The sequence below is a fragment of the Amphibalanus amphitrite genome, unplaced genomic scaffold, assembly GCF_019059575.1.
Source record: "Amphibalanus amphitrite isolate SeventyFive unplaced genomic scaffold, NRLGWU_Aamphi_draft 002096F_arrow, whole genome shotgun sequence".
NCBI classification, from domain to species: Eukaryota; Metazoa; Arthropoda; class Thecostraca; order Balanomorpha; family Balanidae; genus Amphibalanus; species Amphibalanus amphitrite.
The window spans coordinates 38,795-66,167 of record NW_024883589.1 but is presented as its reverse complement, the minus strand read 5'-3'; the positions used below and the strand labels follow the sequence as shown (position 1 = coordinate 66,167).

General features: G+C 44.8%; 1 protein-coding gene across 5 annotated transcripts; it reads left to right on the top strand.

The window, feature by feature from the left end:
• Positions 1 to 362: 362 nt before the first annotated feature.
• LOC122376314 lies at positions 363 to 27,373 on the top strand. 5 transcript variants are annotated; one of them, XM_043356120.1, is made up of 12 exons: positions 603 to 656; positions 11,242 to 11,362; positions 11,695 to 11,873; positions 12,518 to 12,622; positions 14,377 to 14,454; positions 18,680 to 18,706; positions 19,382 to 19,519; positions 20,705 to 20,801; positions 21,597 to 21,723; positions 22,957 to 23,150; positions 23,571 to 23,691; positions 26,330 to 27,373. In XM_043356120.1, exons 2-12 carry the CDS (start codon positions 11,261 to 11,263, stop codon positions 26,680 to 26,682), a joined length of 1,521 nt encoding a protein of 506 aa, XP_043212055.1. In that variant the 5' UTR covers positions 603 to 656; positions 11,242 to 11,260; the 3' UTR covers positions 26,683 to 27,373. The 5 variants fall into 5 exon arrangements, 4 of the variants coding, with proteins under 4 accessions (XP_043212058.1, XP_043212055.1, XP_043212057.1 ...); XM_043356122.1 differs by lacking the exon at positions 603 to 656 and adding an exon at positions 3,531 to 3,571; XM_043356119.1 differs by lacking the exon at positions 603 to 656 and adding an exon at positions 10,279 to 10,379.

Here is a 27,373-nt window from a genome sequence, read left to right as displayed (position 1 = left end):
CAACATTTCACCCACATTTCACCTTTGATGACCTCTGGTCACCTGATATTTGACATTTGACTTGCCCTAACCAAAGCACGGTTAACCAACTAACCCAAGCAGTTTTTGACACTCTTTCGAATACCGCTTACCGCGTGTCGCTACACTGTAAAAAATGTTAGCAAAGTTTGAGTTTACTGACTCACTTTACTGATGTGCTAAAACATCTAGCTATGCCAATGAATCCCTATTTGTCGAGTCATTTAAACCATATGGCGTAGTAGAACATGGTCAGTCCAACTCAGGATGAAGTAGCTCGGAATCCCCATGCACAATAACCCTGTTTGAGTAATGGGCATGTATTCATCCCGCAATTGCCGGACACTGTGTACCGAAACACTTGACGGGGTTTTATGGAAGCATGTTTGCGCACAGTTATACCGTGTTGAAAAACTCGTTAGCGTGTGTTACTCCGCTGCGTCGAGTTTCAAAACCAGATTAATGTTACTTGAGCGCCGGCATTGAGAAATATTTAACACTGGAGTGTTAATTTACTTTGTTCTGTTTCGCGCCAAATTGCAGCGTCGCTTGTGCCAGCGTGGGCCGCAGTCGCCATTTTGTGCGATCGGCCATCGGGTGCCGGGTGAGGCTGTGGGCTGTGTCTTCACGTCTTGATGGTGAGTACAAATGATATTTGCTCCAAATTATTCTTAGAAATAACATAAACGATACTTTATATCTGTCAAGCATTACTAAATAATGCTGATTATTCTTTCCATGCAATATTCCTTTCCATTCTTTCCATGCAATGCCCATAGGGGTAATGTTAAAATGTCAGAATCAAAGGGGGGCATGGTGCCCTGGTGTCCCCCTGTTCCGCTATCTATGCCCTCCAACCTTCAAAAAATTAATGAATCATGGTACAATGAATTATGTACCATGTTTCAGTACAAATGAAAATGAAAGCCAAATTGTGCTGAAAAAGTATTACCTACCTAACTGTTTTTTTTTTTAGATTAGTAGGTAGGTACCTACTACAATTTTATCTTTGCTTATTTTTGGAGGCCTTTATTTTTGGAGGCCTCCACTTTTCCTATGACATTTGAAAGCAGTAATTTGGGCCCTGTTTCACCGCCTGACACTGCGCGCGCTGCAGTGCGCTGGGAGCTGAGGCATACCCCTGACGTCACTTGAATGACGTTGCGTGCGATCTGTTAGCTTATGATCATTTTGTGTGGCGTTATTGGATGAAAAGCAGTCCTGATCCCAATTATCATTCCAGCTATCAGAATTGATTCCATTGCAACCATTGGTGGCTACATGTGTGAGTTTGTGAGTTTTACAGTAGGTGCATGGGACTGGGAGCCTTTTAATTTTCAGTTTAAATTGATCATGTTGATGTAGGTGTATGTGATTCATCCTTTTCATTTTTTTCATGGCAACTTTGAAACCATTCCTAGTCATTCATGAGGCAATAAAACCATGGATGCTGTAGCCGTCAACCTAAATATTTCAACTGCCCAACATCATTAGCTCAAGGCTAGGCTGCAAAGTATATAGGAACAGGGTTGACGAGACACACCAGCAGGGGTGAAAAATCCACACCAGCCCAAGCCTGCACCAACCTGGCTAGAAACCGGTCAGCTTATTTGCACTTGCCTTTTTAAATAAAATTATTTACTACTTGATTCGTCTTACAAATATGCACTTGTGGTTAGCTAAAACTGCAACTAAAGGGACCCTCCGGCCTCCCACAGTGGCAGCGGGACACCTTCAGGGGGGCACTCACTTCCGACTTTTGGTCCCATTCTTTCCATGCAATGCCCATAGGGGTAATGTTAAAATGTCAGAATCAAAGGGGGGCATGGTGCCCTGGTGTCCCCCTGTTCCGCTATCTATGCCCTCCAACCTTCAAAAAATTAATGAATCATGGTACAATGAATTATGTACCATGTTTCAGTACAAATGAAAATGAAAGCCAAATTGTGCTGAAAAAGTATTACCTACCTAACTTTTTTTTTTTAGATTAGTAGGTAGGTACCTACTACAATTTTATCTTTGCTTATTTTTGGAGGCCTTTATTTTTGGAGGCCTCCACTTTTCCTATGACATTTGAAAGCAGTAATTTGGGCCCTGTTTCACCGCCTGACACTGCGCGCGCTGCAGTGCGCTGGGAGCTGAGGCATACCCCTGACGTCACTTGAATGACGTTGCGTGCGATCTGTTAGCTTATGATGAATCGTGTTTTGAACAGAGGTCCTTAAGAACCAAGTATAGAGAGAACAGAGGTTTGAGTGCGAATGCTGCTAGCGTGCTGATGGTGCTGGCGCTTGGGTGCCAGCGTTTTGCGATGACGTCATAGCATAGCATCAGAGGGAAGTTTGTTGATATTGCCATGGAAACCCAACGCGCTGACGCGCGCAGCGTACTGCAGCGCTCCGCCGTTAAACAGGGCCCAGGTATCTTAAAATTGCGACAGTTACCAATATATGATCCAGCACCACTCCATGCAAATTCTGCACTACAGATTTTCACTGCACCCGATTGATGGAGAGCTATCGTTCCAAAATATGTTTATTTGGGTGGGAAATGACATTCAAATAATTTTATTTTTAAGGCTAATCTTCTAATTTGTACTCCAAATTTTACAAAAAAAAAAAACGTGCAGATCATCATGCCTTGCACTGCAGTCTAGCCAAAAGTTGAATGTGCATTCTTACCTGGTATTCTTACCTGTTATATAGCATATAGCAAGTATATAGCATAACAGCCAAGATAACAGCACGCAGAACACATTACAGTAGAACAAATCAAAATGCAAACAGAATTACACTTGCTTCTTGACTACACAAGAGCCAAGCCAGCTCCAGCAAGATTAGGTACTTTACTACTCCACTCCAGTCTCCAGCACCACCTCACCAATCTCAAGAAATATCCAGATTGCATTCCTGTGCCTCCAGTAAAATTTCGATCCTCCAGTTAAGAATTTCTACTGGAAGCGCTGGAACCGGCCCAGGTATCGGTAACCCTGGCCAAGATTCTTACAGATAAGGTTGGGACCCTAGTCACGGGGTAGTCACGTGATCCTTTTCCCAACCCCGCTTACGATTTTCATGAGCCTTGATTTATTTTGCAAACACTTCTTGCTGAGACGTTTGTAGTTAATTCATTTACAAAAACTAATTAAATGATATTTGAAATAAACAAACACATATTTACTTACAATCTCAAATAAAAGTTAAATTTAATCGCTTTTCATTAATTTAATCAGCTGGCAGCCATCACCCATCATCCTTGCTGTAGTCGAACTCGGCGCACACGGTTAGTGTTCGAAATTTGCGACGCTTACTTGTTGCTATGGCGACGGAGCAGTACGTACGCTTTTCATTTGTCAACAAGTGCTTGCGGACATAGGATTGAACACATTCTTTATGCGTCAGTTTGTGTGACGCGTCATATCTGAAACATGTTTTGTGAGGCTCCAAAAACCATCGAGTTCATCTCCTTCTGAATCGGTTTGAGTCAGTCGAGTCAGTTTGAGTCTGCCTGAGTCGGTCTGAGTATCTGAGTCTCAGTCGATACTGATAGCGTGGTAAGTTATCTTCTCTTACCCAGTGACGTCACAGCATGCTTCAGCCTGGCACCCTTGAACGAAAACACTACCGGTGACGCCAGGGTTACCGATACCCAGGCCCAAATAGGAGATTATGAAAGATTTTCTGGAGGCGAGAAATTCGTGTAAATTATCTCAAGAAATGGAGAGTCTAGAGACTTTTCATAAACGGGTGGCAGCATGTGAGACGCCTGCTATAAGAATGCCGAGATTTCTGATGATTGATGACATTGACACAAGGGGAATGGTAATATTTCACGCCTTCACTCTTCAAAATGGAAGCTGTTTTCATTCTAAAAAGATTGAATTAAAGGTTATGAAAAGGTTATTTTCTTTGCATTCGAACCTTGATTCGCCACATATTCGAACTATAAAGCGGGCTACATTAGTGAAAGTCAAAATGCGCCATAATTGTAGACCAGGACTCGCTAAAGCTCGCTAATTTCGCTCTCCATTACCTCGTTTTCAGCACGCACGCCGGTGCGGCTTCCGCCGGTGCACTCACCACCGATGTTTCGGCGCTCCGTCACCAGGGCGGCAGCTTGGTCGCCGGCGCTAGTGTTAGGGAATCCATGGCCTCTCATTGGTCTAACGAATAGACCACTTGAATTCGACCAATGAGGAGCCAATAAGTAGCAGCATGCTCGCAGCCTGCTGATAAATAAATGGGGGGGGGGGGGCGAACAGAGCATTTCGATTCCTTACGCACTGCTGTGGACAGGATTCTTACAGATACAGGCTGTGAATGCATGTGTATATTTCAGTCGCAAGATGTGCTAGCAGCCTGCTGGCAGCGTCGGTGAAACGCCGCCTTGATCTTGATTGGGCCTGGGGCTTCCTCAGCTTCTTGTCATGACATATTGTACCAACTCCAGGGGAAAGTAAAAACAAATTCTCTGAGAAAATACCCATGACATTCAAACTTGTAGGAAGGACTTACGTCAGTTCAGAGGAACATAAGAAGCTGGGTTATGAGTAAAGCAGATATCACATGAAGGTTTTCCAACCATGGAGAGGCGCTATACTCAGAGATGCTTCTTTCAAACTAAACCAAAACACAAACTAACCTGACCTACAACCTACCCTACAACCTACAAACATACAGCGTCTGGTAAATATTGTGCAGATGAAGTGCGCATATGGTGACGGTGAACATAAAAAACATAATTTAACATGGCCTAACCTTACCTACTGAACTACAACCTTGAACCTACCAAACTAAATACCACAACATACCAAATGCTACCAACTCACCAGCTGTACTTTATCTACACATATACCCAGCCCTCTCCTTGGTTGAAAGACCTTTGTGTGATGTCGCTACTTAAGCCAAATTGGGACACTCCGTCTGTGCTTACCTAGTCAAGCAACATGGCACCTACACATGCCTAATTTTTTTTTAAGGTCGACCCTCACTGTAGGCATGTCTCTTTGAACACAGCATGAGAAATGCTAGCTGAATTACTGAGAAAACTGGTTGGTGCACATTGATTAAACAGACAATCAACTCTTATCAAAGTTATTTCTACCTGGCTCCTATTTCCCAGACTCTCAGCTTGTATTTGCATATATTTACAACTACACAGGTAGGTAGGTACTAGGTACCTATAGACGACTTGTCAGGAATTATAACTGAACTAATAAATACATAGCGCACAACATTTTACATAATGGTAGTTGGTACATCATCAGTGCTGAAAACTTAATTGGAAAATATTGATATCTCCAATACAATGTGCGTCAGCCAGTTTTCTCAGTAATACAGCTAGCAATTCATGTGCTGTGTTCAAAACATATTTACAGCGAGGGTCGAACAGTGTCCCAAAATTTGCGACATCCAATTGGGTGGGAAGTGACATCCAATTCAAAATAATTTTTTTCACTCTCACCTCCAATTTTCCAGAGCAATTTTTCACCCCCTGTTTTATTAATAAAGAGCATCTGTGTGTCCGCTTGTGTACCTTTTACCTCCCGCCACAGTCCACATTCGATTCAATTATCTTGTAAAGTGCTCTCACATCCTCCAACATTGAAAAATAAACTGCTGACCCTGTTTTAAGCTCTTTTTTGTGCCGTTCTGGCCGGCGATTTTCCACTCTCAGTCATTGACCTGACCTGAAGGTCAACCAATGACTTAGGACCTTAAAATTGGGGATCATCGGCTTCCTCTCGTCACGGGCAACACGCTCATTTTTTCCGCGAAGCTCTAGCTCGATCAGGGGCCAAACGGCAAGGGGGGTCCAACTGACCCCCCCCCCCCTCTACACGTTAGAAGCTGGGAAACGCCGCACACATGCGAGGGTTAAGCTCTTAAGTTTAGTTACTATTGATGTTTGTAACAGACTGGTTTTTATTCATTAATGCAGCTAGATTTAATTTGAAGCAGCTGAAATCAATGAAAACCACTAGCTGGCATAAATTCCTATTTCAGCTGACTAAAACCCAACTCTGCTGCAATCAGGGTTGTGCTCGACTCAAAAAATTTGCCGACTCGACTCATCATTCAACTTCAGAAAGCCCTGACTCAACTCTGACTCAAACAAGGAGCTGATTTTTCCCCTTGACTCAACTCATGACTCAAGTGGCTCAATGAAAATATGAGTTGACTCAAACTTGACTCAAATTTTTGTTGAGTCAAGTGAGTTGACTCAAAATTGACTCAGATAAAAAAGTTGTTGAGCGGGGAGTGGGGGTGAAAAAAATCCTGCAGCAGGGCCAGGCCTAAGTTGTTAAGCAGGGGGAGAATGAAAAGCTTATGTAGATTGTTTCTAGAAAGATGAGTCAGCTGACTCATGTTCCTAAATGTTTTTGACTCAACTCAATGTCAAAAGTTATTTTACTGACTCAACTCTGACTCAACTCAACGCCTTAATATTTTTGTCCGACTCAACTCTGACTCAACTCAACAGCTCAGCATTTTATCCGACTCGACTCAAATCTGACTCATTTGAGTCAGAGTTGAGTCAAATTTCTGACTCGACTCATGAGTCAAGCACAACCCTGGCTGCAATAGCATCTCATGATCTTCTAAATTATCTATTGTTCATAATTATGTCTTACTTTGATGAGAGCACAATAAGCTTTCATCTGTCTATGGCCTTACATAACATGCTGACGGTCCAGACTCAGAGACCTGCTTGATCCAAGAGTGACACCAAAAAGAAGAAAACTTGATATGGGAAATGAGCACCATACAACTACAGTTTGGTCCTTTCCATTCCAGATAACCCTTAGCCCGCGCCCTGCTGGGGGGGGGGGGGGGGGTGTTTGAACACCCACCCCCACCCCTCTGTGGTTTTTCGCGAATATCTCAAAAACGGCGGCGCTCCAACGGCGGCGCGGAGCGCCACCGTTTTTGGTACACCTTATCATACATCAATTCTACACATGTTGTGAAAATTTCAGACCAAGGTCATTCAAGGTCAGGTCACCAGGTCACTTGAAGTGACCTCACCACATAAGAAGTTTCAATGTCTGCCATAGCTACACCGAGTGACCGATCGCTTTGAAACTTTCAGCGATTGCTAAGAGCAACAACATGTACAAAATGTATGTCTCAGAATTTTGATATCGATGACCTAAGGTCAGGTCAATTTTGCGATCTACCCATTATAAGTCAATGGGAGAAAGTTGAAATGCGCCTCTTTTGGAAGAAAGACATTATAAACACTCCCAAACACTGAATTACAAGTGGTATAGACACACTGAACATGAAAATGGTGTCCGTGACCCCTGTTTATGCCCCTGAGGTCATCTCAGGTCACGAATGGTATCTAACAGTTTTTCGCAAATAACTTTTGATAGAGGCATGCTAGAGTGATAAAAACGCCTTAGATTTGTTCAGCTCGACGATACGGATCGACTGATATGCAACATGACCCTTTCCGGTCAGGTCATGACCTTGACCTGAGGTCAAATTTTCAAGTTGACCTTTCAAGGTCAAGTTATAGTTCATTCGATGCGTCTTGACGAGAGAAACACGATGCCGGTAAAAGTAAGCTCGTACAAGGCTTGGGTCAAAAGTTATTGCAGAAAAACTGTTTCCGAAAAAAATAGGCTATTTTTGCAGTTTTTGCCCCCTGTAGGCAAAACCGTTGACGTTAGGTCAAATCTGAGGTAATTACTCAGAAAGGGCGTCAATAGGGCTATCGAATGCGCTTTTCCGCGGCGCTGTAGCTCTATTGGTTCCCGAGTTATGCGTTGGCTTCTTGGAAATTGTCGACATTGGACCTGGAAATCGGCGAAATTTTGCCTTCAATGACCTCTGGTGACCTGACCTTTGACCTGACCAAAAAAGTGACCGAAGTGATTTCGTCATTATTTTTGGCGCTCTTTCGAACGCCGCCTTCTGCGTATCGCTACGTGGCCCAGGAGCCGAGTTAGAAGGGGGGTGTTCAAACACCCCCCCCCCTAGCAGGGCGTGGAAATCCAGGACCCCCAGCCGGGCGCGGGTTAACATCCTCTCTTTGCAGGCTCAAAGCTCTTCTTTTCTGAACTGCACAGTTCCATCCTGTAAATATAAGACAGAAGCTCCTGAAAAGTTTGCAAAGCATTTACAGCGGCATCTGAATGATGCATCAGATGACTGTGAATTGGTATATTGTCCAGACTGCACAAGGTGCTTTAGGAGAGGTAGATATTGGCTTAAGCATTATACTACAGTTCATGCAAAGCACAAGCAGTCAAAATGTGAAGCACTCAATGACAAGCATGATGAAGTTGAGGAAGATATCGGCCTCGCCTCCAACTATCCAGATGGAATGTTGGAAGGCTGCCTTGACAAAGAATCTGAATCTGGTAAGGACTGCAGGGCAAGGATCGGAGATTTTCTTCTGCAGCTGCAATGTCAGCATGGGCTTTCAAAGGCGGCAACTTCATCTGTAGCTGAAGAACTTGGGGAAATCATAGAGCAAGCTGTCCAAGAGAGAATCGCCAGTGGCAAGCCATCGTCTACAGCTCAAGATGCATGTCAGGAGTTTTCAAGTGACTACAAATTGGCAAAGTACTGCCATGACAAAAGTGAGTATGTGCCCCCAACAACAATAACATTGAGCTCTGGAATTGGCGAAGCATCAGCAACTTACCAGTATGTGAACCTCCACAGCCAACTACAGCAGCTAATCAAGGCTGGCAAGCTGCCAGCATGCCAGCGTGACAAAACAATAAAGCTGATCCTGTACTTCGACGAATTTGGCACATGTAACCCTCTCCGCAAGAAGTCGGCGAGCTACAGTCTTGGGGCTGTCTATTTCACCATTGACAATGACAAGAGCCATTCAACCCTCTGCGACATATACTTGCTCCTGCTGTGCCCATGTTCCTTGCTGAAGTCGCGCGGGATGCAAATGGTAATGAAACCTGTTACCCGGGCTTTGGATGACCTTCTGAATAGAGGACTCCTAGTTGGTAGTGACCACTTCGAAGTTAGTCTTGAGTTTGTGTGTGGAGACTCTCTGGGGCTGCACAAACTGGCTGGGTACCAGGAGTCTTTTTCATCCGGGTCGAGGCCTTGCAGAACATGTTACGCAACAAATGATGAATTCGGCGTGAAGTTGACTGAAGAAGAGCTCACTCTCCGCACAACTGAGGGTTACAAAGCAGAGCTGGAAAGACTTGGCGATGATGGAGATCTAGATGCACAGCGGGAAACTGGACTGAAAGGGAGGTGCGTGTTCGATGAACTAAAAGGGTTCAATGTCGTGGACAAATTCCCACCTGACATCGCTCACGACCTGTTTGAGGGAGGTGTGGTCAATCACACACTGGGCCTTGTGCTCTCTCTTCTGATTTTCCAGCTGAAGCTATTCTCCATGGCCAGCTTTCAAGTTATGATGAAAACCTTCAGATATGCAAGAATGGATGGCGTGAACAAGCCACCAGCTCCCATGGCAAAGGGGCGCCGTGTGTCAGTGAAGGGAACGTTTAGTCAGTGTTGGACTCTACTGAGGATTATGCCTTTCCTGTTGGGACCTCATGTGCCTCGTGACCTGGAGGCATGGAAGCTGCTTATGGACTTGATTATCCTAGTGCAGCTGATATGTGCATATGATCTGTCACCCGATATGATTGAAATGCTTCAGCCAATGACTGAGCAGTGGCTGAAGGACTTCCGGAGCTTGTTTCCGGATTTCAGGCTAACACCAAAATTTCATTTTCTCCTTCACTACAAGCACTGGATTGAAAAAATTGGGCCACTGCGCAGGGCATGGACTATGCGATTCGAGGCCAAGCATCAGGAGTTCAAAACTATGGCTACTCGTGCACACAATCGAAAAAATGTCTGCAAAACTCTTGCCGTACGTCATCAAGAGAAGATGACCGTGGGAACTTGCAAGGATGTGACCGTGAGAAAAACGGGAAGAGTGCGTAAAGCGCACGATGTATCTGCCATGCTGCCCAGTGGCTTCCACCTACCGACGGGTGGTGTCTACACAGAGATGGTGCATATCAATGGCTGTAAATACACTTCAGAAGATGTGCTGATACTCAAGAACCCATCTGGCAAAGGTGGACACAAACTCATCCTAGTGAAATACTTCTGGATTGATGAAAATGACACAGTCTCTCTCATTGGAGAGCATCTGAGTGCAAAGATGCTAGATGGCCATTACCAGGCCTATCTTGTACTTGCAGAAGAAGCGATGAAGGCACCTGCAAGCTGGCTAGCGGATGCCTACCCGCTGCCTCTTTATGCCATCAATGGTCAAAAGTATGTACCTCTGCACCATGCGATACCAAGCTTTGACCCCATATGTGGATAGCTGACCGGGACAGCGATGACCTCAAGGTGAGCATGTTAGGTATGTGTTTCGCTTTTTGGGCGTGGACTCGCTAGTCACCGTGGAAGGGTTTCGGGCAATTAATAAATGTAATTACATTAATATTCGATCAAAGTATTGAATTCGCGATTCGATTCGAGAATCGAATTTGCTATCTCAGTTGAATCTCGCAACATGAAATATTTGCCGGCTGCTAGTGGTTTATCGCTTGTTATTCAAATTCTCGACTTTCTGATCTAATTCGTTTTCAATACCTATTCATAAATAATACCGATTTTCGGGTCTCTAAAACTTGAATTCGTTGACCACGAACTAGTTCCTCGCCCAAAACACTCAGTACTTTTTAGGCGAAGAACCAAGCTGAGAGCGTATGCTGCTATAAGCAATCGGCATGCGCCTCTGACGTGCACCTCGGTGATTGCACCCTCCCTCCGCGCCCATCCCCCAAAGTAAATACACCAAATGGTTGCCCTGGTCCGACATGTGGATTGTGGAAATGTCTGCGCCGTAGTTCTCATTGTCTCTGAACAATAGCCCGCCAAAGACAAGAAGCTCAACATTCCTTCACAATAAGAAAAAAAAGATTTTCATGAACATCAGTGACCGCTTATTTGGATGTAACAAATAATCGAAATCATCATGACGCTCAGAACGTACGGTGTCCAAGCCTGTCAGTCAGAACTATTGTTTTTCATCAAGCCGATGGCCTTGCATTGAACTCAGAAGCTGCCCTGAAGTAATTCAGTGTAGGTTGGTGGCACTGCATATTAATTGTAAGATTGTTGAGTCGATGAACGGCAATGCACCAACTTTTATGTACTCGTGGCATGCAAATTGTATAATCTTATTTATGGTACCATGATGTTTCAGCTCAGCCAACCTTCAAAAAATGAGAGTGTTTGTGACGCACGGTGATCTTGCGCGTGTATTTGACTGCCTCAACGTTGGTGACCTGCGAAGAAGTGTAACGACATTCTTCGCAATGACACAGGTTTGAAGCTCTTATTCGTTGGCGATAGCTTACTAAGATTGCAATTTGTTTCCGGTTTCAGATACCTATAAGCATTTCTAGCAGCTGTTGAGGTGACGTAAAAATATTCATCCTTACGTACGGCATACTATATACATGCATGCATTTATGCATATTGCTGAATAAGCAGAGCACTATTTCCTTGGATTGTGCTGGTCGTCAGTATATGACACGTTTAAATATTTAAGGTCTTCGCGGTAAAAAAAAGATCATCTTCATCCAGTGCCTACCATGCATGCTGATCGATGTATATCAATATGCATACTAAGTCAAGCACGGATATGCGTCGCCAGGAGGTACAACTGGAGATCTTTGACCAAGCATGGGGGGAGTGGATCCTCCTGATGGACGGCGATCCCATCAACCAGGAGCGCCCCAGGGTGAGGACGGCTATGCCGTCAGCTCTACCGAAGCTGGCGGGTCCGCTGATCGAGTTCGAAAATCCTGTGGCAGGCTCCGTTCTGTTAATGAGGTAAGATCATAATGCGCAACTATTATTTTGGTCTTGCGATAACAATTGCGATATAAGTGCGATGTGTTCATTTGCATTCTTTTCTGCTGCTCAATCGCTGATTAGAAGTTCAGGATTTGTGAATGCAACGTTACCTGCTGGTACTGATACAGTGTTAATGTAATCGCTGTTCTCTGCGGCAAAATGCTCACCTTAATTTGCACTGCGTCGTGGATTCCTATTTTTATTTTAGTTATGCTATCTTTCTGGTAGAGGTTAATTTGCCATTGGGAATATCCATTAGAAATATCCATTACTTGAATTATCTATTAGAAATATCCGGTGTAAGGATATTTCTATCTCGCACTCCTCTGAGATGCAAAGATAAGAATTTATTATCTTTGCATCCCTCTGATATGCTAAGAAAAAGTATATGGGTTCATAGCCATTGTGTGGTTGCCCCGGCTGCTTAGCTTACAAAGTGAAAGAATGCTGACATTCTAGTTAGTAAGCTGTGCAATGTTGACAGTCCTTCAGGTGCTGCTGCCTGCTCTACTTTCCTGTGCTCTCCCGGATCGCAGAACGGTGCACTTCTTATATATACTACGCATCAAGCTGGTACATTCCTTTTCACACTGCTGGTGTTTTGTGTTTTGTTGCTGTAGGGATGAACCGGCTCCGGCACGAAGCAATGAAGAAACCGGGCTGAGCAGCTGCTGCACAACAGAGCCCGTCGACTCTATGTCGTCGACTGCATTGGAACCACCCAGGTTAGTTGGCCGGTACACTGTGACTGCTACTTATAGCGCGATGTCTTGCCCTTAATTGTTCTTGCCTTTTAAAGACAGCCATGAGCAATGAGCATGCCTGTATGATGTTATAAGTTATTGCCATATTGTAGCATTGTGCTAGTGTGTTACCGGATTTCCACTTTCATCACACCCGTCATATTTCTCACTGCGAGGTATGTGGTGGGAGGAGGGATGAATAGCATTGTTTTTTTTTTCATATACCTACCTTTAGTTAACACTATTATTCCATTGCGCTTGGTTAATACCAAAGACTAGACTAGTTTATAAGAAGGTCTGTAGCTCATGAGGATATTTTGATGCGTGCCTAAATGGACTGGAAGTAATTGCAGAAACGACGTTACTTTTGTCTACGGCCCTGTTTTACGGCACGGCGCTACTGAGTGCTACAGAGCCGACGTCATAGCTATGGTTACGGAGCGAGCGGAACGAGCGAAGTCTTACGTAGAATAACGTAAATTTCTGAGTATGAGCGGCCGGCCTAGCTATTAGCTCTTTAATAGCGTTAACTTTAACTTTAAAACTTAACCCTCGCCCATGTAGGGGGGGGGTTGGTGCAACCCCCCCCCCCTGAGGTTTTTCGGAAATAGTGCAAAAACGGCGGCGCGCAGCGCCGCCAAATTTTGGGTACCTTATGGGGCAAACCTTGCGCATCTTTTGATAAAAAAAATTTGACCGGGTCATGTCAGGTCACGGAGTTATGACGTCACAAAGGGAACAGCCTCCGGCCGGATTTTCACAAACTGAGTGCCAACGCCCGAGGTTTCCTGCCGGTGGTACGGACATCGGTTGATGGATCGTGATGAAACTTCCCATGCATGTTGGGGCAAGTATTGGCTATCATATGGTATAAGAAACTTGACCGGGTCAGGTCAGGTCACGGAGCTATGACGTCACAAGAGGAACAGCGTCCGGTACTATTTTTGAAAAGCGCCCGAACCACTATTTTGCTAATTCTTGTCACCTCAATGGAAATATGCAGCAATATTAGCTTCTATAGGGAGCAAATGGACATCCCAAATCCAAAAATACAATCAGATTTCAAAAATTTAAATTTTGATTTTTCGAATTTCTGCCGCCGACTGTGACCTTGCCGACTTCCGGCGCTCCCAACGCGCCATTTTTAGAGCTAGGGAAACGAAATACATACCAAACGATAGAGAATTGATCAAGGAACACGATAGTGAAGGTTTCAAGTCGATATCTCCCACCGTTTTGCCGCAATCGCCGCGGAACATTTGAAAAAGTCTATTTTTCCGAAAATTTGACCTTTGACCGGTCAAAAGTAGGTCAAATGTTGACCTAGGACCAAAAAATATACCACCAATCGCGAGATCTCGGCGAGAGCAATCCGTTGGTCTTTTCCGCTAAGCTCTACGACGCTCCGTTTTCAAACGCCAAGGGGGGGGTCGCACCAACCCCCCCCCCTGCATGGGCGAAGGTGGCAGATCGCCGTTTACGGGCGAGGGTTAAGACGTTACTCAATGTGAGAGTGTCTGAGTTTGTTCATGTCTCCATTTCCATAGAAACCCAATGCACCAAATACCGGTAGCACACAGAAGCATCCTGCCGTGAACAGGGTCTAGGACAAAGTGAACACCAGAACAATTATTTTGCTGTGTGTGTTAGCATACATTTATCTCGCTCTTCAATCGTTAATGATGGAATATTGTCTTCTGTGATCCATGTTTTTCTTTTGTGTTTTGTTGCTGTAGGGATGAACCGGCTCCGGCACGAAGCAATGAAGAAACCGGGCTGAGCGGCAGCTGCACAACAGAGCCCGTCGACTCTATGTCGTCTGCGTATGTATACTGGTCAAAGATGAGGTTGATGCAAATGTTGAGGTCATACAAGCAGATGAACAAGGAAATTTTGTGGCAGTAAAAATAAAATTTGAACGGCAGCATTTGACAATTGTTAACATCTACGGTCCCAACAATGATGAACCAAGTTTTTACGTGGCACTCGAAACGTTAATAAGAGATCAACTTACAGACGGGGGTAACATTGTTGTTTGTGGCGATTTTAATCTAGTTATGGATCAAGTAAAAGATACCTATAACTATCGCCAAGAGCACAATCGAAGCGCCCGAAATGTCCTACGACAAATAATGTCCGAACACGACTTAATAGATGTGTGGCGCGAAAGGAATGACGAAAGAAGGCAATACACATGGTTTAATGCGAATTTAGATAAAATGGCCAGACTCGACATGTTCATCGTTAGTCGCAGCATGGAGCCACTGATAAAAAAGTGCTTGATAGAAAATACGTTTAGATCAGACCATGCTATTATCTCTTTAGAGTGCGACAGTTTGCAACAAAAAAGGGGAAATGGACTATGGAAGTTTAATATGTCACTATTGAAAAACGACGAATATGTGACAAAAGTTAAATCAGTGATAGCAAACACTATCCAACAATACGCCGTTCCAGTATACGAACACAGTTATATTCATGAACATGCTGAAGATGTCGAGTTTACGATTAATGACGCCTTGTTCCTAGATATACTCCTAGTAAACATACGAAGTGAGACTATCTTTTACTCTAAAGTTAAAAATAAGGCTAGGAGAAATACAGAGAAAGAACTAAAAGAAGGCATTAAGGACATTGAAAGCAGACTGCCAAGAATTTCAGAAAGTGAGAAGCTGAAGCTGAAGGCGACAAAAGAAGAACTAGAGAGAATTAGGAATACGAAAATTGATGGCATGATCATTAGATCTCGTAGTAATTGGCACGAAAAGGGAGAAAAATCATCAAAATATTTCTTTAATTTAGAAAAACGAAATTGGGTTTTGAAATCTATACCGGTTTTGAGAGAAAATGACCTGATAATATCTGGTGAGAACAATGTTCTCGACTTTCTTACGCGACACTTTAGAGGCGTAATGAACGAGGATAGGGTGCAGTCGGAAAAGAAAATCAAGGAGTTCGTCGCTCGTAACATTGAACGTAAACTTTCATCAAAAGAAAGTGACGCACTGGAGAAACCAATAACGAAGGAGGAATTCTCGAGAGCATTATATAAAATGTCGAACGATCGTTCTCCAGGTTCAACAGGCTTTACTGCAGGTTTTTTCAAGTTCTTTTACCCAGATCTAAAATGTTTTTTGTGGCGATCGTTTCAGCACGCCCTGTATACAAAGACACTGTCTGTGACTCAGCGTGAAGCAATAGTCACGCTTATCCCCAAAGCAAACGGACAGAGAGATAAGGTTAAGGGCTGGCGCCCAATAAGTTTGCTCAACGTTCAATATAAAATTATTTCAAGTGTGGTCGCTGAACGTCTTAAGTCTGTTGCGACGTTACTTGTAAGTCCCGACCAGACTGCTTATTTGAAAGGCAGGTTTATTGGGGAAAATACCAGGTTACTGTACGACATTATTCATCACTTTAGTGTCCAAGGACTCGATGGAGCTGTTCTGGCGATTGATTTCGAAGACGCATTTAATTCTCTGAATTGGCAATATACCAGATGTGTGTTAGAATTAATGGGATTTGGAAATAATTTTATGGACCTATTTGAGATGTTGTACACTAATAAAAACAACTATTCAAGGATTATCCTCAATGGATATCTAGGAGAAAAAATCACGCATAGTCGCGGCTTTCGTCAAGGTGACCCTGCATCTGGTTTGATATTTATTTTAGCGGTAGAAATCCTAGCGAATTTCCTCAGAAAGACGCCATTTAGAGGCATTAAGCTACCAAGCAGATGTGAAGCTAAAATTTCACAGTACGCAGATGACACCATTATATTTTTGGAAGGTAGGAACCCCGATATACGTATAGTGATGCAACAACTTGGAGAGTACAGTAAGTTCTCTGGTTTGAAACCTAATATCAACAAATGTAAATGCATGTGGCTGGGGCCACCAAAAAAACCTGTATGCGAGAGTCTCCCCATCACATGGGTGAAGGAACTAAAAGTTTTGGGCATTATTTTTAGTGCGGATCCAGATGAGGTAGAAGAGTTAAACTTCCCGGAGAAAATTAAGAGCATGCAGGCATTATTAGACTATTGGCGAATTCGGAATCTTTCTCTCTTAGGTAGAGTGACAGTAATCAAGACTCTTGCCATATCAAAATTAGTTCATTTATTTTGTTCACTTCCAACCCCACGTGTGGATACCATGAACAAAATAAAGAGCATGTTGTTCAAGTTTTTGTGGAACGGAAAAAATGATAAGATACGAAGGACAAAAATTTGTCAATCATATCAGAATGATGGAATAAAGATGATAGACATTGACATATTTGTAGCCTCACTGAAGTGTTCCTGGATAAAGCGTCTGCAGGACAATAGTGCTGTTGACAGAAGGTGGGCAATAGGAAGCAGAATTAGTTTGAAGCAGCATAGTGATAACTTATCTTGGTATGGTGCATCAATGCTTAAAAGTCTGGCAAACAAAATCGAAAATAAATTTTGGGTTGATGTTTTACAAGCATGGGCGAGATTTGTAGAAAACTATGAACACAAACCGGAGAGTGTAGCAAGTGAAATGATCTGGTGTAATGATATATTAAGGTTTAAGTGCTCAACTAATAGGAACTGGAAGTCAAGAGGACTATTTTTTGTGAGTGATTTGCTTAAAGGCAATAGCCTGCTGTCAAAAACGGAGATTGAGAGAAAGTTTGAGGTCCGCGTAAATTTCATAGAGTATAACTCAATCAGGGTAAAAATGAGGACGGTACTTGACATGATCGAAAATGCTAAAGATGAAAATCCCCTGCCAGCGATACCGCCAAGGACGTACTTAGTTTTACATTCAGAAAAGCTTAGTCAAGTGGTAAGCCAACGATTATTGGAAAAGTTAAATAGAAAAAATGATGACATCCGGGATAAAATAAAAGAGAAATGGCTGCGTGAAAACCAGCTGTATCGGAGAGGGACATTGATCGCAATCAAGCAGGTTAGTCAGTCCTCTTGGCTACAGTCCTTTTACTATAGGATTGTCAATCGTATTTTGCCAACTAATACTTTCTTGTTGAGAGCTGGTTTGGTAGTGTCGAGTACGTGCACATTCTGTGACTCTGCTGAGGAAACGTTGGATCATTTGTTCAGGAGTTGCGAGAAGGTGCAGTCGTTTCATTTAGCCGTGCAAGCCCTTCTGAGACAAAACTATTCTTTTTCGGTCTCAACGCAACAAATTAGCAATGTGTTTCTAGACCCGGATGAAAGAAAAATTATAGGCCTCATTGCAATGCTAGCAATGCAGTGCATCTGGTTCGCCAGAATGGACAATACTGAGCCAGAGGCGAGGCGCTTCGAAAACACCCTAAAAAGCCATTACATGATTGAAAAATACGTCGGCATTATGAATGGTTCGCATGAGAAATGGCACTTAAAGTGGGACGGTTTGCATGGGATGGGGGGCGGGGCGGCTCGGACCACATAGGTACGCTCTTACGCAATCATAAACATTTACACACATGCACACACACAGCACGCCCACACATAAACGGTCATGCAAGAATACATATATAACATTACAGACACATATACGCACACCCTCGGAAACAAGACATGTGTCGCCATGTGCGGCGAAAGCCCCCGCCCCTAACCCATCCGGGCCAACCCGTGCCTAGCCTCCCATCATATGACGGGAGGCTGGGCCGCCGGCCCGCCGCGCGCCCCGCCAAACCGGCTCGACTGGTGGGCGGGTCGCGTGGCGGGTCGGCGGGCAGGGGCGTCGCCTCGCGAGATGGCAGCATAGGGCGCGAGGCGGCGCGGGCGGGGGCCAGCGGCCCGTTTGGAGCACCGGGGAGGCTTACGGCCTCCCCGGGGCCGGGGCGATAACAGGCATGTGCCGCCCCGGCTTAGCCAGGCGAGCAGAACCGGCACGGTGCCCTTAGTGGGGTGTTGAGGCTGCGGGGTGTGCCCGTGTGGTGTGATAGTTGTGGGGTGCGTGGGGGTGTGGTGAGGTTGATGTAATGATGTGATGATTGGTCTTATGTCTGGATACTGTGTTTTGAATATGCAATAAATTGATTGTGAAAAAAAAAAGACTCTATGTCGTCGACTGCATTGGAACCACCCAGGTTAGTTGGCCGGTACACTGTGACTGCTACTTATAGCGCGATGTCTTGCTCTATGAAGGCATGCACAAACTTCTTGCCAAGATCACAAATATGCATTCTATCACTTTGGACACCCCCAAAGTCAAAGGATTGGACTTTGGGGGATTGGTTAAAGGATTGGATACCCCCGTTCCCTTCCCCCTGCGATGTATCGCAGTCCGCAGATATAACAAAAGGTTTTTTATGTTAAGGGTTTAAAAGATATAAAATGTTTAAAAAGAGTTTTTAGCACACCTGTCCATGCATCTTTTCCCCACATTTTCTGAAAATTCCAGGCTCAGGTCGCACAAGGTCAGGTCACCAGGTCACGACCTTTCCGCGGCGCTGTAGCTCTATTGGTTGCCGAGTTAAAGTTCCCGATTTAGCGCCGGTTTGTCAAAAATGTTTAACTAGGCAAAATTTGACCTTAAATGACCTCTGGTATCTTCCATTGCCCTTTTATATAGCATTACGCTACGTGACCCAGGAGCAGAGTTAAGGGAAGGGGGTGGGTCAGACATCCCCTTCACCCCCCCCCCCCCCCCCGCCCGGTGTGGGTTATATTGACGCATAAAGTTAAGCTTGCTGCTTGCCGAACGGATTAGGATAATATTATATCGGTAGTGATCGTTTGTGGTATGCCTGTTTGTTTTACAGCGCAGCCACTTTCAACGACACCGAGCTGAGACCGGCGCTGCTTCGCAAACTACGCCAGGATAGGGCGAACTTGACGAGGTCCGAGTGGTCCGAAGTCGTAGATCTCATCTACGACTACCAAACGTCAGCCAGCTGCAGGTGAGTCTATTCTGCGTCGGAATTCGTCATCTGCGTCATCTGCCGCACTTTTCGGTGAAATTTGAAAGATATTCATTTTTCATCTTTCTGAACCACGGGACATCACTTTTATGCCAATTCATTAACCCGCGCCCCCCTGGTGTCTACGTATAACGCTCTTAAATAACTTTAACATGGCTGGGCCGAACATTTATATCGTACTCTACAGACTGCAATTTAATGAACCACAGGCTATTTGGCATAGCTGAGAAAACAAAACAAACAATGCCTATTCTAACATCAAAGTCGAAATCGGCGCTAAAGTTAAGGATGTTATTCTCACGCCTTTCTAGAGACGCTGTGAACTGTGAAGACCATCATCTTCTGCGGGCTTAGCTCGCTGGAGATGTAAGAGTAATGCCGGATGTAAAATTTTGAATGCTTTGAGACCCTGCCTGGGGTGGGCTTGAACCCGCAGTTTGAATAGTAGAAATTCGTCAACCTTCCTCAAATGTCAAGCATCTCCTACAGTGTTAAATTTATCCCGAATAGCCTGTACGTACAGCCCTCTGCAAACTGCGTGGTAGGTATTCTTTTTTTTTCGACAAAAATGAGGATAACGCGAATACTATGCTATCGGTCATTCGGAAATCGTAACAACAAGACGCGCTAAACCCCGCCCCTTAGAGTGGCATCATCACCGTATCCATTTTTCATCTAGTTCGGCAACTAAACCCAAAAGTTTATATTTGCCCCCAAAACAAACTTTTGCATTTTGTTGCCATACAAGGCGTCTACTTTGTTTATTGATAGACCTAATCGAAGGAGTGGAGCATGGCGCATCTATTTGCAGTGAGTTCCGACTGACTGATAACATAACCTTTGAGTTATTATCGGTTTTGTCGAAAAAAGAATACCTACCACGCAGTCTGCAGAGGGCTGTACCTAGCCGTTTTATCTGGGCTCGCATGACGCATGTGTTCGCTCTCTCTCTCTCTCTCTCTCTCTCTCTCTCTCTCTCTCTCTCTCTCTCTCTCTCTCTCTCTCTCTCTCTCTCTCTCTCCCTCTCCCTCTCCCTCTCCCTCTCCCTCTCCCTCTCTCTCTCTCTCTCTCTCTCTCTCTCTCTCTCTCTCTCTCTCATGCTTCCCCTCCCCTCCCCTCCCCTCCCCTCCCCTCCCCTCCCCTCCCCCTGTTTCCTTCCTACAGTACTCACCCCACTCCAACGAGGTATGCGGAGCTCGCGGACCTAGCCCTTCAGCAGTGGCCGGGCCTCATGGACGGAAGGTCGCCTAGGAACGCGCTGGTAGGAAAAGCTCTCGGTACCCTTGATGTGTTTTTTTTTTTTGTAGGTACAACTCATATAAGTTATTGAAGCTTCTGGATTGCGTGTTTTGCTCAAATTTGTCTTATATGATGTGGGGTGAGTGGAAAGTTTTGAGCCTAAATAGTTACGGGTCACCAGAGGTATTACAGGAAACATATCACTTTTAACATGGGGCTTTGAACTGGGATAGCAGTTTCGTAACTTGAGCTGAGACTTTTTTTTTTATAAATTTAGTTCGAAACTTTTGAATGTAGGGATTCACAAGGACAAAGCCCCCGCTAAGCGGAGCTTGCCGCGTTGGCCCTGCCCTCTACCTTCCGATCGCGCAATTCCGGTTATATGGCAGAATTTAGAGTCCAAAGGTTAACGTGCGCACAAAGCTGCGAACGGCCGGTCCCCTCACTGACTTCAGTTAGCTACGGCCTGCCACCAACCGCAACCATACCTGTCAGGAGACTCATAAATCGAGCGGCCGTCGCGCTTTGAACCGGCGGACTTTTGTAACCGGGAACGCGTGCTCTCGCCACGCAGAGTCCAACGTTCTACCGACTGAGTTTTCGATTTTCTCCATTTTCACTGAACGGGCAATCATCTTGGCTTTAACGGGCTCTAAAATCGAAGCAAAAAGTGTTAGGACCAAAACTTGGTGTACACACACATAAACAGTGGCATATCATGTGACCATGAACCTGTGTCACCTGTATCTGAGTTAGGCTCAAAACTTTTCATTCACCCCACGTATTTGACACTTTGTTCGTTTCCCTCACCCAACAGAGCTACATGAAAGGGAAGATCATATGGCGCTTCAAAAACAAAAAACGCCCACGGTCGGTGTCATCGGAGGCTGGACCTGCAAAACCTAACAAGCAAGCACGCAAAGTGGACTTCGAAGGATACTCAGGTAAATTTGAAACGGAAGCCTCGCATATTAAACGCGCTCACCGACGGGGGGGCCGACACCCCCCCCCCCGAGGTATTTCGTAAATAGCGGAAAAACCGCGGTGCTTGGTGCCGCGAAATTTAGCATGACTTTTCCCTCATCAATTTTACACATTCACTGCGTTTCTATGACACGTCTAAATCGATTTAGCGAAATTTCGCGTACGTTTTTCTCGGACACTATTCAACGTATGCAAAAATGAGCGTAGCTATTTATGACTTAAGCTAGCACTTAATCCTATGTTTATAAGTTCAAATGATGTCTAAATGATATGATGGAGGAATCCACTTTGTAAAATCGGCAAACTTGTCATGAAAACGTAGCTATATTGTGTGCAAGTTTGAATCTCCTACCTTTCAAGGTCAAGACACTGTATTCTGTATTCTGTATTCTGTCATGAAAACGTAGCTATATTGTGTGCAAGTTTGAATCTCCTACCTTTCAAGGTCAAGACACTAGGTCACTTCGAAGGACCCGACCTCCGATCACTGTTTTGCAACTTTGTCACCGTGTCAGACACAGCCGCGCGGATGGTTCCATTGTTTTTAGCTCGTCAAGGCGCATCGGATGATTTTCATGATGACTGAGGTCACGTGACCTGAGGTCAACCTTTGACACCTTTGAACTTAACCTTTCGAGGTCAAAAGAAATATATATATATATATATATATATATATATATATATATATATATATATATATATATATATATATATATATATGATGGAGATTGACTTGACACGAGGATCACGATGCTCCCATTAGTTTGTTCCTAGCTCGGCATACTTCGAAAGTTATTCATGAAAAAATCTTCATTTCTAGCGCCGCCATTTTGACTTTTTGACACCTGTGACGTCCTGTGACTTTGACCTGACCTGAAAATGACCTCAGTAAAAATTGTTGACCTTGTCCGTGTGTATCCCATGCCGTTTACCGCTTGTCTCTATCTTGCTTCGTTCTGGAGATCTCAGGGTTGGTTGGTTATCCCCCCCCCCGTCGGTTCTAAGTTGGCGCGGACCCCCGTCGGTGCGCGAGTTAGAAATGTTTGCTATGGTTTGTTTAATTAAGTGGTAGTGGTAGGGGTAGTGGTGGAGGCAAAAGCAGAACCCGGGCTGATCCCATCGATTTTACTCGGCTGCAATAGCGTTGTATAACATCAAATATTTTAAGCCGTAAACGCGCTCCTATTTTGCAGCCTACGTACCACCGCCGCCGGCCGATGACGTGCAGGCGCACCGCAACCGGCTGCGGTCCGGGACCCTCGATCGGCAGCAACACGCTGCTCTGATGGCCGCTACATTTAATGATAGACGCCATCACGTCGTCAAACTCGGAACGTCCGTAAAGCGGCTGCTACATATGTACCCATCGCTGAAAGTCCCTGACGAGGTATGTATTTAATTATTTCGACTGTGGTGTGTACCTTTTTTATTTTGCTGTGCATCCACTGACAAGTTATGACCCTGTCTGCCTCGAGTAAGCCACTTGGGCGTAGGAACGCACGGCTGAAAAATCGCGAAGAGCACGCCAAATAATTGTCCGGCGTAAACAAGTCCAAAAATGTTATAATTCTTTACTCGTCTCTCTCTCTCTCTCTCTCTCTCTCTCTCTCTCTCTCTCTCTCTCTCTCTCTCTCTCTCTCTCTCTCTCTCTCTCTCTCTCTCTCTCTCTCTCTCTCTCTCTCACTCTCTCTCTCTCTCTCTCTCTCTCTCTCTCTCCCCCCCCCTCTCTCTCTCTCTCTCTCTCTCTCTCTCTCGAGCTAAGGTATACTATCTGGCTGCGAATTGACCTAATTTTATTCTACCTCAGATATGGCTCGAGATGAGCCGCATGGAAGGAAGCATCGAAGCCCCGGAGTCCAAACTGGCCAAGTACGAGGCAGCCCTGTGTAAGCTGATGGACGCGGCCCAACAGCTGACAGGATGTGAAGGTATGGTGCTAATTCTGGTGATTTATGAATTTAAATGTTAAATGTAGTGTCTGTATGACGTGGCTCGTTTGTATTCTGATGCTTATCGCCTATTGGGTTGATGTTGGGCGATATAGGTAGCCGTGGACTATATGATGAGAACTTGCCTACTTGACAAGTGTTTGCGAAATTAGGAAAAATTGACCATTCGTCGGGGAGCATTGACTGAAAATGGCCTTTTAGAGGTCAAGGGACGGTCTCCCGGCAGTAGGGTGCGTTGTAAAGCACTGATAGCAGTTGATCTGGGGCCTTAAAATCGGGTACCAATCGTTGCGTCTCGTACTCCTCCCCCCCCCCTCTCGGCCGGGGCGTATGTAGAAAGCCAATAGGTCCGGCGATGGTTAAATCATTTGAAGATACTTTTGACTGGTGCCATTATTAGTCATTTGCTTTTCCGTACTATTTTTTTCCAACCTTTGCGAGCCGAACTGGATCATTGCCAGACGTAACGCAAATCATTTCTTAAAGTGACAATCCCATTGTAACATTGACCACGTTTCCATGGGCATCACTGATCCGGATCAGTAAAAATGGATTAGTTTATCTAGTAATAGTTAGACAATATATGAAAATGAAAATAAGGGATTAACTGATTATATAAGCCTAATCCACTTGAAAGCATATCATGTAACGAAAAGTTCGAGAAATATAGTACGATTTAAATTTGCTGATCCGGATCAGTGAGGCCCATGGAAACGGGGTCATTATTTTTGAATTGAGATAGCCAAATGGGGGTCTCTCGCCTGCAATTACCGGTTTGGGCACTCTCAACATCGAGAAATGCTTTATTATTGAGATAGTTAACCCGCGCCCCGCTGGGCTATTCAGCCATACGCGCCCTGCTGGGGGGGGGGGCAGATTCTGCCCCCCCTGTCTAACTTCCGAACCGATGGTCGTAGAAAGACGGGGAAAACGGCGATCGAAAGCTCTCAACAAGGCGGATCTAAAGAGCCCAAATTTTTTTGCTTAAGTAGGTCAGAGGTCAGGTCAAGGTCAGGTCAAGGGTACAAAATGCAAGTTTCTACAGTATCGGCCCTGCACCGTAGTTGCCGAAGAATGGACTGAGACTGATTGCCCAAAACGTGTTCTTAGACTACCAAAACAATATTCGTTGCATGCAATGTCATTCAAAGGTCAAGGTCAAGGTCAGGTCAGGTCAGGTCACCAAAAACAAAATATAGAAAAGGGCATGTACGACACATGTTTTATGGGTCATTTTATTCATAGAATTCAATAGGCACACTCAATAAGTGATATGGACCACCTCTGGATGAATTTCAGGTCGAAGTCAGGTCAAGGTCAGGTCAAGTGAGGTCAAATTTTGAAGTTGGTTGTTAAGGCCTAAAAAGGTGTCTATCCGATGCAGTTTTTCACGGCGAATCGAATGGTGCTATTTTTGTTTCCGTACGAGGTCTAGAACTTCCAAAAAAAATCATTTTTCAAATTTTTTATGTGTCGTGACGTCATAAAATTTTGAATAACTCCCACATTTTTGAACCGATTCTTCTAAAAATTGGTATGTAGGTGCACATAGACTACTTCTCTGACATATATTCCGGTTTTTTCGATACTTTCAAAATTTTTGATTTTATCATAATTTTCCCAAAAAAGTCAGTTTTTTGAAAAAAAATTGGGCCAAAATCCAAAATTTTCAAAAAACCGAGATAGCCATTTGATAGACAAAGTAAAATCACGTATAACCTTTTTTGTTACGTCTTGATTCCTTTAAAAATGAAGATGTTAGCGGCGTTTGAAATTTTGCCGTTTTTGAGGCGAAAATGGCGAACATGACGTCACAAAAACGTCAATTTCTCAAAAATTTTCCGACGGATTTCGCTCAAATTTTCAGGGAACGTGTCAAATTGATGTATGATAAGGTACTGAAAGTTTGACGTTGCTGGCGTAACGCGTTTAGAAGTTATTGGCGAAAAATGGGAGGGGGGGGGGCAGATTCTGCCCCCCCCCCAGCGGGGCGCGGGTTAACTTCAAAGCCTGCATTTTTTTATTCTAAGTGGCTAATGCATTTGCATGCCTCCCTTAGACTTTGTGACCTCAGCGCAGATCAAGTGTTGTTTTTTTAATATCATACCTACTAAAACCTGGGTAAAAGACAGATGAGTGCTAAATACTGCCTTGCGCGCAAAATCTTCCGCACTTTTAAATACCAAATTATGCTTCCAAATGGACGTAAAGAAAACCTTTTTAACGTTATAGGAACAGTGGAGGTTCCCAACCAGAAACGAAGATAAAAAATGATATTTCAAAAACCGGTGAATATTTTTCGGTAAAATTTGGCAGATATTCATTTTCGCTATTTCTGAACCACGGTTCATCACTTATATGCCATTTCATTAGCTTTGGTGGGAGGGTCCCTTTAAGCGCACACATCTAACAAATACTTAACGATTTCGAGTTTTCAGTAGTCTCTTTTTTGGTTCGTGTGGTGGTGAGCTGTCAAAGATATTGTATCTTCACCGCTCTCCATTTCCAATGCAAGTGGGCTTAATGAGTTCACGCAAACCGACTGGGATTTTTGGCGATAGTCTCGAGCGCACATTTGGATGCCCCTTACACAATTTGTTCTTCTTTTATTTCTCAGACACGGACCAAGAGAAGATCGACGCTCTACTGGAGTACCTGCTCGTGAGGAGCACCGACATATTCCTCGAAGAAGGGGCAGCCAAGTCCTCCTGCAAGTCCCCCTGCATCCAAGGCGGCGTCCTGTACGTCGAGGGGACCGAGGTGGCAACAGTCACCGAGGAGACGCCAACCAGTACACGGCTGCTACTCTGGGCCGCTATGTTTCCCGTGTTTCACCAAAAAATCCCAACATCGAGCGCACAGAACGCGCTCGTCGCGATAACTGAGGAAGTGTTCGGAAAGCCGGCCGGTAGGGCCTTGAAAAACAGGTCCGCGGACCGGCTGCGAAAGCTAGTGGCTTTGAAACTGTGAATGATTGTGAGCGATACGTCGTCGGCGCGCCCATCGACATGGGCGAAAGTGCAGACTGCTGCTCTGCATACGTGAAACATTGAGTAAACGTGCTCGTTCACCAGCGGTGTTGCGGTGTTGCTCGTTCGCCAGCGGTGTTGCGGTGTTGCTCGTTCGCCAGCGGTGTTGCTCGTTCACCAGCGGTGTTGCTCGTTCACTAGCGGTGTTGCTCGTTCACCAGCGGTGTTGCTCGTTCACCAGCGGTGTTGCTCGTTCACCAGTGGTGTTGCTCGTTCACCAGCGGTGTTGCTCGTTCACCAGCGGTGTTGCTCGTTCACCAGCGGTGTTGCTCGTTCACCAGCGGTGTTGCTCGTTCACCAGCGGTGTTGCTCGTTCACCAGCGGTGTTGCTCGTTCACCAGCGGTGTTGCTCGTTCACCAGCGGTGTTGCTCGTTCACCAGCGGTGTTGGTCGTTCACCAGCGGTGAACGTTTTATGTAAGAAGTAGTCAGTTTTTTTTTGTGTGGATAATTACAGATCGGTTGCCTCCGAACACCCTGTGAGAGGCCAGCGAAAGCGGTTGGCTCCGCAGCCTTACCCTCCGTTGCGTTGGCTGCAGTTGTGTTTTATTTTTGCGTTCATGCATTGCCCCACACTGCGTGCATGGCTCAGTTGGATGTCGACGTGCTCAAATAATAATGAGTGGATTCTCA